General features: G+C 28.2%; 1 protein-coding gene across 3 annotated transcripts; it reads right to left on the bottom strand.

The window, feature by feature from the left end:
- Nucleotides 1–460: 460 nt before the first annotated feature.
- LOC105457277 lies at nucleotides 461–13,891 on the bottom strand. Of its 3 annotated transcripts, XM_011701868.1 has the most exons (11): nucleotides 13,610–13,891; nucleotides 13,055–13,199; nucleotides 5,966–6,088; nucleotides 5,621–5,820; nucleotides 5,152–5,361; nucleotides 3,078–3,249; nucleotides 2,798–2,864; nucleotides 2,564–2,723; nucleotides 2,340–2,477; nucleotides 945–1,058; nucleotides 461–866 (listed from the first exon to the last, which is right to left on the bottom strand). In XM_011701868.1, the coding sequence occupies exons 1-11, from the start codon at nucleotides 13,681–13,683 to the stop codon at nucleotides 644–646; spliced, it is 1,626 nt and encodes a 541-aa protein (XP_011700170.1). In that variant the 5' UTR covers nucleotides 13,684–13,891; the 3' UTR covers nucleotides 461–643. The 3 variants fall into 3 exon arrangements, with proteins under 3 accessions (XP_011700170.1, XP_011700173.1, XP_011700172.1); XM_011701871.1 differs by lacking the exon at nucleotides 5,152–5,361 and having other exon boundaries at nucleotides 13,610–13,890; XM_011701870.1 differs by lacking the exon at nucleotides 5,966–6,088 and having other exon boundaries at nucleotides 13,610–13,890.
- Between the last annotated feature and the right edge of the window lie 298 nt (nucleotides 13,892–14,189).

The following is a 14,189-nucleotide window of genomic DNA, read 5'->3' as shown; positions in this document are numbered from 1 at the left end:
ACAAGATGTATAAAATTCTTACTTTTCAACGATTGTTTAATTAGAAAAAAATTAATTTTACACAATATCTGCTTTGATACTAAATAGTCGCTTGAAAAATAAGAATCTCATACTTCGTTGTTTAAAAAATTAGCTTGTAATAGTTTTGATTCACCTTGTATATAAATTGTTTACTTTATCAATAAGATAAACTGAGTTTCAAAACTTTTAGCAAAATCAAAATGCATTATAATGTGTCTGCATCTCGTTAAAATAGACTACAATTTATAAAGCTTTTTGTCTACTTTACTTTATCTATAAACGGCTCATGCAATAAATATAAATTTCCAAGAGAAATAAACTCATTTATTATGGTTTAACATTAAATAACATAATGCAAAATAATAATTAATATATTCGTCATTTAGTCTTACTAAACAACAAATATATATATAAACTATCAACAAAACATAAATCTTTATTAAATTGTACATTAGATTTTTTATAACATTCGAATCAATAAAAAATTAAAAATTAAATCATTCCAAAGATAGAAAAGAGTTTACACAATTGCCACTAAAAATTAAGATTTAATATCTAATTATTTAATATCTAATTATTTAATAAACGTAAAAATATCAAGAAAAAAACAATTGCACATATTTCATTTACCACGACTCTCTATATTAGTTACATTCCTTTGCGAATAAATGGAGCCTTGGGCCAATCCCCTTAATGGTCCTTTTCGTAATTCAGACTGGGAGCCTTTAGCAAGACAAATATTAGTAGAAAGTAAACTTGCATCGTGTCCCATCGCCAGTGATCTTGAAAATGGTTGTTTAGTCAGCATATTTGGATCCGGTCCCGACCACGGTGAATAATCCGGCCTAAATGATATAATTTTTGTTTACTTAATAAAGATATATTGAAAAAAGTAATTAAATCATAATATTTGTTCAACATACAACAGCAAATCGTTATTCGCTCCCTTTGCTAAATCCGAGTTTGAGCCCACTGGTTTTGTTAGATATGGGGATTTATATTCTTTATCTTCTGTAGTACTAGTTCCACGTGAAACTCTAATACAACATATTTTATTGTATAGAGAAATGTTATTAATGAAATATTATTATTATTAACATTAACTACCGTGCCGGCTACCGATGACAGGCACTTAAACTTCCAGAAGCGCCGTGTCGGTAACCGGCAGCATTGTCCGGCGTTACTAAACTCAAAGAAATGCAAATTCGTAAAAAATAACATTTGTAATTCTGTAAATATAATATTCAAATAACAGTCTAAAGTAATAAATGTGATGTAAAATGTAAATTATCATACTCATCTGTATGATAATTTTGCATAATTCATTTACATAATATTAAGGCGTGTTTAATAGTGAAAATTTTATTTTAGTGTCGCCGGAGAGATAAACAAATTAGGTTCAGCAGTCAACGTGTTAATAAAATATTTATATATCTTAGATTAATTATACACTTACACACACATGCACACGCACACGCATAGGGTAAGGCAGTGAAAACAGGCCACCTGAATAATTTCTGAATGGTTCTAGATATTAGATTAAAATTTATAGGGTTACGATGACATCATGAAATCTACTATTTAACCTTGAAAACACTCACTTTAACCCTCCAGATGGAGTGGGGGATCAAAACTCTTAAATTGCATGGTGGGGTGCAGGACTCGTTTCAAAGGGCTTTTCAAGACGAGAAAAACGTGAGGTTTCTACGATTTTTTTTCACAGTTATGCTCATTTGAACATCGGTATTATTTAACGCTAGCGAGGGCCTACGGCGAGGAAGATAAGGCTTTGCACATGTTCTTGAATGGATGGAAATGCATATGGAAGAACGCGTATGTGCATGTGAAGAACATGCACGAAGTTTTATCTTCCTCACGTCCTCGCCGTGGGCCTCATCAGTGCTAAATAACATCAATGTTCAAATGAACATAACTCTGCAAAAAAAAATCGTAGAGGCCTCGCGTTTTTCTCGTTTTGAAAAGCCCTTTGAAACGAGCTCTCACTCGACCCCACCATTTAAGATTTTCAACCCCCTCCCCTCTCCTGAAGGGATTAAAGTGGATGTTTTCAAGGTTTTCAAGGTTAAATAGATAGATTTCATGATGCCATTACAACCCTATAAATTTCAATCAAATATCTTGCACCTTTAAAAAATTATTTAGATGGCCTGTTATAAGTGCCTCACCCTGTATACACAATCCTATGTGTGTATACATATATATGTATATATATAATTAGAAACGAGTTCTCAGTAGATATAAGTTTTATCAGAATAATAATATATCTTAAAAGATATAATCTTAAATAAATATCTTACTTCGGTATCTCAGTCTTATTTTTGGACCGTTTCAACTTTTCAATATCCACATCTTTGTTTATTTTTTTAATCGGAGAAGCAGTTAATTTTATAGCTTCCGTCACTGGTGGACTGTCTTTCCGTTCATCGCTTCTACTACTACAATATATTCAACATTTGAGAGAAAATTAATAGAAATATATTTATAATTTCTTTCTATGTATTGCTAAAAATCGAAACATTACCTTTGGCTGCTAGAAGTACATAGTGGTCGAGTAGCTTCTTCTGTCATTACTATATCTAATATATGTATTGCTTTTTCTTCATCATAATCAACACTATCCATGGCAAGCATCACAATTCGGTCTGGTAAATTCTTATATTTTTCCATTAAACGTGTTTTCACTACAACATTTTCTTTCTATAGTGGATTTATCATTAAATATAAAAATAAAATCAAAGTTTAGACGAATACGTACACTTGTTCTTTTCTTCCAAGCTTTTTATGCGTGGAGGAGGCGTAGGGGCAGTTGGTTCGTCATGTACCTGCAGAAACATTTTTTCTATATGTAATGATGTATGCGCGTTAGTCCCGGTCTACAATAGATATAGTAAGACTTAGGCCATAAGAAATTGACCACCACAGTCAGTTATTCTTCTCACATTCAACTGTGATTGATCAATATCTTACGGCTTAAGGCTTATTACACCTATTGTAGACCGGAACTTACATGATCCACAGTAAAAAAAATTTATTACCTCTTCCTCTTCTTTCTTTTTGGCTACAGCTCTGGCAGGAACAGTAGGATTCCGTTTTTCATATCCTAAATCAATTAATTTTTCAGATGCCTTCTGTACATTATTATCGCTCTGTTCTAGCACATCCAACAGTATCGTTTCGTCCACTTTTGGAAAAACACTTTTCAGGTACCTGTACATACATTCCAAACATATAAATGTTTAATATAACTATGTATGTTACCGCTATGTGCACAACGTACAAACATAATGCATTGCATATCATAGGAATTTAATAACTTTTTAACATAGTATACGAATTATAACTCATTATTAAAACAACGATAATTTAATGTAATTTTATTTCAATAACTCAGAGTTATTCATATATTTCAGTAACTCATATACGTAGCATTAATGTATGCCGTCGAGTGTGTCTACAATATTTAAGAAATGTATCAAGTTGTATTTTTTGCAACTTGCATTATTAATAGTACATACCAGAGTTTCTCAAATTTGTATAAATTACAACCCACTTTTAAAAACAGAAACATCCGTGACATGTCTTGTTTTAATAAATATGAAAAAGCGGCGAACGAGTAAATTATTTATTTATTTATTTATACCATTTTATTTATACATCTATACTTCTATACTATACTTCCCTTCTTTTTGTGTATTGAATATGATTTCAAAAAAACTCTCAGATTTACATAGATATGTATAAAGAATGTCCTTGTTTTCTATTTCTGTTGACAGCTTTAACGTCGATATAGACGCATATTTTTAGACGCAAGGAGAGTGATAATTATAATTTATTTTAAAATTTGCTTTTGATTCCTTGATCGTTAAAAAATGAATTTTACATAAATAGAAGTTGTGAAAGAATATGCGTGCTCGTAAGTTTATACAGCTATGCAAGGTAATAAAGTGTAATTTAACATTCTAAAATTTTTCGCGACCTACTAAAAATTTACTACCCATATTTTGGTAATCCCTGATAGGTATAAATTAATTATTTCAATTTGTAAAAGAATAAAAAGAGTTGTAAATCGTCAGGTAAAAGTCTTTTTTTGAATGTGTATCGGATAACATTAATGCTGTCGATTGTACTTTATAACTTAGTAAAATAATAACACAAAAGAGATTAATAATTAATATTATTTATAATATGTACATGTGATTAATATCTAAAAATATCTATTTTTCTTTTCTTTTTATGACTAACAATGAAATACTCTACATTAATTTTTATCTAAATATTTTTAGGATAGAATGCACATGCACATACTATCATGCTTAAATTTTATCTCATTACGGGATAAATGAGTTTCTTTTTTTGTTGTGTATATGTATCTATGAAATAATATTTAAGTGTCATATTTAAGAAAAATATTGTTGATGTATTTATCTATAACAATATATAAGAACTGTGTATACGTATAAATTTTATACAAAGATATATGTAAAAACTCTTTTATTCCCTTTTAACAACACAACTAACATAACAATGACATCTAATTAACAATATAAAGCTTTAATTTGTGCCATTAAAATGACAAACAAAAATAAAACATGAACAATATGGAACAAAAACCAACCTATTCTAGATAGCGTAAATTTCATACTAATCCAACATGTACGTTATTGCAAACCAGGAAGAAACTGAAAGATAAAAGAAAATAACAGATGTCATAAATTTGGATATTACTGAGCTCAATGAGAGGACATTTTTTAAATTTCTTAAAAGCGATAAAAATATAATAAATTAAATAAGATTAACAAAAAAAAAACCTATTATGTATTTGCTACCGTGCACGATAAATTATTTTGAAAAATTTATATATAAATAATTGCATATAATTGCTGGTACTTAATATCTAAATATAGTTGAAGGAAATCTATAATTCCATACATGCTACCGCTACATAATGTTGTGTGTATGCGTGAAATATACCAGACAATTATAACAATGCAAAAAAAGGCAGTGCTTTTTGACTGGTATACTTCGATGGAACTATCACAAGATACGATATCAACATCTAGCATCCAGACTGGGTGAAAGAGACTGAAACTATGAATATTTGGGTTAAACCTAAGTTTCATTTTTGGGGAGTTAGGGGCTGGCCGAACTCCGCGAGGCGGACTCAATGTTAATGCTGCATGTATAGAATGAGCCGGTAGACGCCATCTCGGGATTGCATAATTTGAATGCACTCCCACAGGTGTACACGGTCCTGGGGCACAAAGAGGATTCTTTTCCACTTGGAGAGCACTCATGACCAAAGCTGCCCTGTTATGGTATCTGAAAGATATTGGCTGTCGACTTAGCACCAAAACTTCATACAGTGCTAATTTAAGAAAATGAACAGGGAAGCTCGGATAAATTCAATGATAGAAACTTGAAAAAGCAACTGTTTCTTGTACGTGTGATAGTTTTTTATTTTCCATGTTAATACTAATATTAATGTTAATGTTTGTAGGAAAAATGTTAGAAAGTGTGAGTACTAAACTTCAAAACGGAAAATCTTGCTAATAGATAATTTGCATAATAAGAAACTTACTTCTTCAGTAAAAGACGAATATGTGTGTCCGAAACTGTCGGGAATACAGCGTTGATTTTTGCCACTTGTGACTCAGAGTCAGAATTTTGAGTGAAACTTGTCTCTGTATTTCTCACTGGAGTCGGAGAGCCTAAAGTCAAATCGCCAAATCGAGTTGTCATCGCACTGGTGGATTTCAACGATAGCGGCGTTTTCAGCTCCTGCACATACACACAAGTCTAACTGTAGAATGATAAAAAAAGTTTATGTGTGTGCGTGTCTCTCTCTCTTTCTCTCTCATGTGTACATGTGTACAGAATCGTGTATGATTCATGAGGATGACTTTCAATATAAATGTTTACTTACCTGTGTACTAGGAGGTAAGAATGCTAGTTGTGGATTATGATAAGGGGACGGTGTTGGATAAATTTGTGGAACTCTGTGAGCACCTGTATAATTTAAGTGCCCACCACTTCCGCTTCCTCCAGTCTATTTATTTGTAGTATATCGTGTGCGTTATCCAAATGCAGCGTGTGCATATCACAAGAATATATACATTTACAGTTTAACACACATACATACACACACACACACACACACAACTCGCGCGCGCGCGCCGGCAACATATAATATGTTTCAAGTGCAAGTTAGAATATCTTTGTACATAATAAAAATAAATAATAAAAATACATGAATATAGTTACAGATAACTTTTCGCATAAAATTTTTTATTTCTTGAATAATGCTGTACTTTTGAATTGTTAACTCCGATATGTTTAAGCCTTTCACAGTTCTATAACAACAATATTTGAAAGCTCTTTGATTTTATCAAAATTATCTTTATTTATTATATACATTTGAGCAAGCTATGGGAAGAATATTTATTTCAATAAATAAAAATATCTTTTTACACAATTTTTATTTCATAACAATCTTAAGCTATTAAAAACTATATGTTACATGTAATTATGATAGACATTTTGAGTAATTTATTTCAAAATTTAAAGTCAAAATTTCCCTAATGTCGAATATAATACAAGAGAACAAAAATCTTGTTTTACATATTTATAAACAGTATTCAATGCCATCAAAATTAAATTGTAAAAGCATTAAATTGAATATCTAATAATGTATATAATTGTATATGCGAATATCTAATTAATGTATATAATTGTATATGTGACTCATATATGTAACATTTAATTATATTTAATAAATAAAAAAAGAAAATATTTTTATATACGTTCCACCTATCTGTACAGTTCTTTCTTTTTTTTTTGGAACAATTATTTACATATGTAAATCGTTCTTTTATAAAAATAGAATGTATTTTTAATAAATATACTAATTGCAATATGTTGCCACATACATACAGAACAGACTAAATTCATCTCACTCGCTTTCATACTGTCAATACTATTCAGAAGTATGTTTGTCCGTTTATTGAAAATATAAATACTGTTTGTAAGTCAAATAACAGTGTGTTTAATGTGACAAAAATACTTTTTAAAGAACTGCATTTAAGACTAGTCAATCTAAATTGTTAATAGCAATATAATAAGTATATACATATCTACATCTATACATGCGCGCGCGCGCGCGCACATTCAAGAAACTCAATGTTCTACGTTGAAAGGTGTATGCATGGAGGCAGTGTGTTCCATCCCCTTCAGCATGAGCCAAATTCCACATGGGTTCAACTTCCACCTATTTCTGATTCAAAATTAAAATATGGTTTGAGTTAGGTGAGTTGTAACGATGTAGGAAAGGGCCCTTCATAAGAGGGAAAGCAGAACACACTGCTTCTACGTATACTTATATTTTTCAACATGAAGCCAGGTTTCACATGGGTTTATCAAAAATCATGTTCTAGTTATAAAACTTTTTGTTAACTTTAATAAACAGTGATCACCAAATGGAATCCTCTAGGTCACTTAGGATCATCAACCTTGACAACATATGATAAGGTCAAGATGATTGGGGCTGATTCCCCTAATTGAAATAATTATTATATGTTTATTCATTAAATATGTTCTATTCATTAAACTTACTTTATTAATAACTTTTTAATAAACAACGATCGATAGCTGAAACTTTTCGCAGATCACTTATAGGAGAGTGCTCTTAACAATATATGTCAAGGCCATTGAAATCTGTGAAATTGCACCTAGTATGCATAATTACTATATTGAATAACTTTACTTTAGTTGTTTGTAAATATCTTGATATTGTAAATCCATAATAAAAGTCTCGAATGCTATTCACTTGAGAAAAGATAATTGATTAAAATTTTTAATATTTTGAAGAAATCTCTTATAACATTTTTATTCAATAAATCTAACAATAATTTGATATAATTTTTTTTATCCATTAGATTAGTTATTTATGTATAATTTATATTTACATCTGTTTCATATTAAATATATTTTTTGTTCTTGAATTTCTCTTTTTTCGTCCTCTATTCATTAGTTATCTACGTTAATAACATCGTGTTTGTCTTAACTGAAAGCGTACATATTTTTATTGCACCATTTCTTTTAAGAAAAAATATATAAAGAAAAATAATAATATATTTGGTAGAAAATTATAATGTCATTGATTTATAGAGCTTCAACATGTTGAATTAAACCATGCCGATACTGCGTTTTTAGTGTGAAAGCGAACAAGATGAACTTGGCCATAATGTGCCAGGAAACACTCAATTTTTAAAGAAAATATTGAATGCTTAAAAAAATGTTCACACTGTAACTTATTAAATACCATATATCTTATAATTTTGTATCTTCATAACACATAAGTACAGGGCCATAAGGAAGGTTGACGCCCTAGGCGAATAAATAATGTGCGTCCTTTCTGAACAATTACACAATTATTATTTTAAATATTTTAAACATTCTACGCGAGAAAAAAGCAAAGTGAGAAAACATCTAGCAGAAAACATCTTTACGCGCAAAAAAAACTTCAAATTGGCATGTGGCGACACGTTCAAAGCAAAGCATCACAAATGCCTAGTTCGTTTATATGGTCGCGCCGGCCCTGTATAAGTGTTAGAATTATATACACGGTGGTCTATTATAAATGATGCAAGCAAATATCTCGAAAAATATGGAAGAAAAAACATTCAGACTAAAGTCACACTAAAGTCATATGATTTGAAGGAAAACAAATAATGGTAAAATACATTTTCAAAAAATCGATTTTTCAAGGTCACATAAAGGTCGTTTTTTTAAAATAAAATTGTATTTTTTTGCGTAATATGATTCTTCTAATTATTTTGCATATACAAGTGTTAAAGTAGTTATCAAAAAAATCGATATAGTTGAGATATTTCATGTTTTATATTCCGGCACATTTTCATATGAAGTATAAAAAAAATCTCTTTTTTATAATTATATTTAATATTTTAACCTTTAAATGGTACACTTCTTTCGAGCACCCACTAATGGAACAATAATGCGAATTTGGATTTGACTTCTTAAATTGTACATCTTTCCTGAGGATAAAAACAATGTTTTGAAAACTCCACTTTGGGATCAAATTTTCTCACAAATCCAGCGGTATTACTCAATTTAATAGAAAAACTATTTAACAATTGAAAATTAATTATAAATGAGTAACCGTTTTAAAAAACGTCATTTTTTTCAAAGAAAAGCTGCCATTTTTTTGTTATTTTATGAAATGAAGTGAAACTTGCGTGATTCTTTAGTTAAAATGATATACATATTTTAATAAAAAATTATTGTTATTGCAGAAATAGAAAGTAAAATATTTTTCCACATAGCCAGAAGTTGGGATATTTTCTGTTCATTTAATAGTAATTTGAATCTTCTAAAAATAATTTCAATGAAAATTAGATATTTTAAGAACAAATTTTACCAATTTATAAAGTGAATTATTAATAAAAACCGTTTACATAATTAAAATTATATTAAAAAGTACTGTCCATATTATCATGGAAGTTAAGACAGAGAAAACAGATGGAATAAGATACATACAAATGTTTTATTTGTTATTATAATGTAAAAAAAGGGAACATATTACAATGATTATAACGTAATGTTTATAAATGTGTAAAACGCTAAAAGTAGGCACCGATCTAGCACACGCTATTTGAATACAAATGCAAATATGCACCACAACGCTTGCAAAGTTAATATTTCGTTAATAATCTGCACGAAACTGAAACTGTGCATGTTACCTGTCACCTGAGGTACCGGGCATATTTAACGTAGTGGAGATAAGCCGCGACAAATGTCTATGCAAATGCTAGAAATTCGAAAATTTTCGCGGTGCGAATTTGCACTCTTGTACCATTTGAAGGTTAATGCACAAAATAACGAGATAAATCAATTAATGTAAAGAAAAAACATTTAGTTGCTTTTCAAAAAAATCATATATTATAATTTGCAATATACAACTACATATTTTTTTACTTAGAAAAACTAACTTACCCAATTCTGTATCAAATATTCAAAAATGATGTAAAATGATTAAATGCCAACGCAAACATTTTTTTAACATAGAACGGTATTAATCTTGACGATCTTTTAGTATGAAGTTATAAAATATAAACCCTGGCATAAACTTTGACCTTTAATGTTACACACTTTCCTTTATTAATACTACCAAGAAAGTGAAATCAATAATATATGAAAATAGAATCAATATAGAAAATAGAATCAAGGTCAAATAAAAGAAAATTAATAATTATATGGTACAATAAAGAGAAATAATTGAAACCACATGATTTTCAGAAAGAAGTAAATCTTTGATTAATATGTATGATAAAATAAATTTAGGGTTAAATCTATATTAATATATTATATCTATAATAATTAATAAAAAAGTTAAAAATAAAATTTATAATAAAGTTGATTGCCATAAAAAAATGTAATAAAAAGAAAATTTATTTTCTGTAAAAATATTAATATTTAATTTTTTGTAAAAAAAAAGGGATTTAGATATTAAATTTGTAACTGCAATAATTGTTGACAATTTTGAAAAGTAAACTGGATTTTCAGTCCTTAAAAAGATTTTATTATGTCGATTATGTTTAAAAAGAATACTTGAAATTAATGTTCAATCTACTGCAACAAAGCTGCAACTTACATATACTATTAAGAATGTCAAAATTAATAAATTCAATTTAAATTATATTAATTGTAAGAATCAATAAATTATATTATACATACATGAATTATTCAAAAATTCAAACATTTTTAATTTTGACATCAATTGTATTGATTTCGCCATTTTGAATTTATCAACTTTGACATCAGATTTATATTCAGCAAATTGAAAATTTTTTAGGTTTGAATAATATAACTGAAGTATATTACATAAATATCTTTTTAACTATAATTGACACAATAAATTCTTTTAACGATTCCTGTTTACTTACCACTACTATCTCAAATTCTGACGTCAAAAGCGAGAAAGTAGACAAAAATTCTTGCAAAATATATTAAAATGGAAATATGTTCCAATAAAACAACATTTACAATCGATAAAACCAACTTGTAAAACTTGTAAAACATCAAAATCTCTCCTTTATTTTGCTAATAAATAATAATTAATAATATATCTGGAAATGAATTATGCGTAACCAAATAAACTATGTTCACAACTCTGACAATTATCAAATTAACAATGTATAGAAATAAATATAATTTAATTTCGTTCGAAATAAAAACATAGTTTCGGCATATTTTACAAGTTTATTCTATCGATTGCAAATGTTTTATTAAAAAAATATTTCTATTTGAATATATTTTGCAAAAATTCATACTGTGTATTTTCTTGCTTCTGACATCAATTTTAGGTAATAATGGTGAGTAAACAGGAGCCTTAAGAGCTGAAAGTACTAAGAACACATTTCATTTTAATTGTAATAAAATTTCTTTAACATGTCACATATCGTAATTATAATATGTTAAAATACACTAAAATAGGTTTTTTTGCAACTTTAACTGCAAATTTTTCGAAATTATAATATTGTAGAACATTTGATAAACAAAATCATATTTAGCATCTAAAAAACTGAATATACCTTTATATAAAACGATTGTTTTTGCGTTCGAAAAGTCATTTTTTATTGAACAATGTTATTAATGATTGAATTCTCCTAAATTATATTGAAATAACAAATAATATATTTTTTCTCAATAAAGATTTGATTTTTTCCAATAAAAAATATTTCTTCTGATAAAAAGAAAATTTAACATAGTTATCTCAAATTAAATTAATACAATAAAATTTGGAGAAATTAAATATAAAAATGGATCTATCAACTTTTATCTCAAAAAGTACAGAGGTAATTCAATAATAGTGTCAGGGTATATTGAAAGTAGTAATATTGGAAATATTATGACTTGATAATTTCAATAAATTTAAACATTTATATATTGTGGAAGAAAATATGAAATAACTTGTAAAACATTTAAATTTGCTAAAAATTTTTGTTTTTAATAAAACTCCGTTTATTGTATATTTATCTCCGTTTTTATCTAACATGTTGAGGAATAAGATAATTTGGATAATTAAATAGTTTGGATAGAGACTCGCTTAGTTGTTCAGTTATAAGAGGGGTCGTACTTATTAGTTCCAACAATAGGAGCTATCATTTAGAAAACTGAAATTAAACACGTCGAGTTCTTATTATCCAAATGGTTCATTTGGATAATAAGAACTCGAGTTAGTAAGAATTCAGTTATAAGCTTGTATATTTGAAACTGAGAATGAGTATAAATTTGTTCAATATAAATGGAGTACAGATAAATACAGATAGTTCTACTGTACTTTTTGTACTTTAATAACCGAAATGTCATTACAAAGTTTTCAAATTTCAAATCACACATTTATGACACATTAATAAAAAATTAAATAAATTATTAATTTCAAGGAAGAAGTACTTTATAAATATTTAAGTTTATATAGGATGTTCTTAGAAAACATAAGATAAGTAATGTTCAATATAAGGTAAAGTTGCAATAATTGGATATGTACATTGTACCTATATTTGAACACTTACACAAAACTTATTCTTAAATATTTTTATTATATTAAACTTAATTGTAATATAAAAATACTAAAAAAATATAATCAAATTATATCATATAATTAAAAAAACATTTGAGATTAATAATAATTTTTGTGTCCAAATATAGGTTTATGTCTGATTATGGGGACATTTACCTAGTATTATTCTGACATAACAAATTTAAATATTTACATATAAAAAGACAAAGAAAGTAAAATTAAAGTAAAATTATTCAATAAATTAAATATTTTAAATATTTAAAAAAATCATTTTAAAGTGTTTTAGAGTGTGGAAAAATATATATTTTAATATAAAATATCATCTTTTTAAGCATTTAATATTTCATTAAAAAACACATAAATTTTTATGACTTACCACATATACATACACAAATTCAACTAATTGTTACAACTGACCTGCATAGGAATATCTTGAGAAGTAGTAGTAGTAGCTGAACTCAATGCCATCGAATTTTGAGACTGTATATACTGAGAATACTGCCAATATCTCACTCTTGGATCTTCCCATGTTGTGGTTCGATTAAAATGATTTATGAAATATCTGGAGGACACCATTAAAGTTTATATCTAATTTCTTGTCATCAGAGAAATATTAAATCAACTTCGTAAAATCAATTTCTACAAGTGTTTACTCAATGCATTCACATCAGAGCAAAACTTCTTTGAACAAGGTATCTCAACAAAGATATCTTAATACATGTAGAATATTATTTATTATCGGTATTTCTTTCTTTAACAGATATAATTGACAATTTGCCTATTTATATATGTATTTCAAGAATCGCAGAATTATCAAGATCTATATGCATAGCAATCTTTGTTTTGCATAACACGAGATTACTATATCGAGATATAAAGATTTCGATATCAAAAACTCTATTAATAAATTCTATTTTTAATATAATAAAAGAAATATAATGATAAAAAATGTAAAGAGTGAACTTTACGTACGGACGACCGCTGCGAATGTCGTATCTACATTCCCAGCCGGGTGGTAATTGACTCCTGTCACTCTGTTCCGCCATCTTTCCACGTTGTTTTAATAATTGCAACGAGAATATTATGTAGATTATTTTTCTTTTCTCGAGTCAGCTAATAATTCGCTAGTATTTACCCAACCTCGTTATAGCGCTACATTCGAGAAGCGAAACAGCAAACTCAAATAATAACTGTACGATATAAAACTTACATGAACCAGTCTTGACTCTTGAATCGCTCTCTCAGATTTTTCTTTTTCTCCTTAAAGTCCCCAGATGGATAGTCATAGAACTCATCGATCTAAAGTTACTAGATAATTAGAGAACATTAGGGTGAGTTCCCACTGGATGCGTCACGCCCGCGTCATTCGTTGATTTACGAATTGACCAATCAAAACATCTCATTTTATTGAATAATTTGTCGTGCAATCCGGGATTTCATACAATTAGCAATTTTTCAGATGGAACGGGTTTTATTCTTTGAGTGTATAGTACACACGAGGACATTAATGCCTAGACATCTAATATTGCATGCATATCTAGAGAGACCAATA

This window comes from Wasmannia auropunctata, unplaced genomic scaffold (assembly GCF_000956235.1).
Source record: "Wasmannia auropunctata unplaced genomic scaffold, wasmannia.A_1.0 LD335314.1, whole genome shotgun sequence".
Taxonomy (NCBI): Eukaryota; Metazoa; Arthropoda; class Insecta; order Hymenoptera; family Formicidae; genus Wasmannia; species Wasmannia auropunctata.
This window is presented reverse-complemented; position numbering and strand designations above follow the sequence as displayed.

Excerpts from the sequence above, each read along its gene's own strand:
- LOC105457277 (XM_011701868.1), bottom strand. The coding sequence starts at position 13,683 with ATGGCGGAACAGAGTGACAGGAGTCAATTACCACCCGGCTGGGAATGT. Across the intron at positions 13,200-13,609 it reads GACATTCGCAGCGGTCGTCC|ATATTTCATAAATCATTTTA; the intron begins GTACGTAAAGTT and ends GGTGTCCTCCAG. Across the intron at positions 867-944 it reads GCGAATAACGATTTGCTGTT|GCCGGATTATTCACCGTGGT; the intron begins GTATGTTGAACA and ends TATATCATTTAG.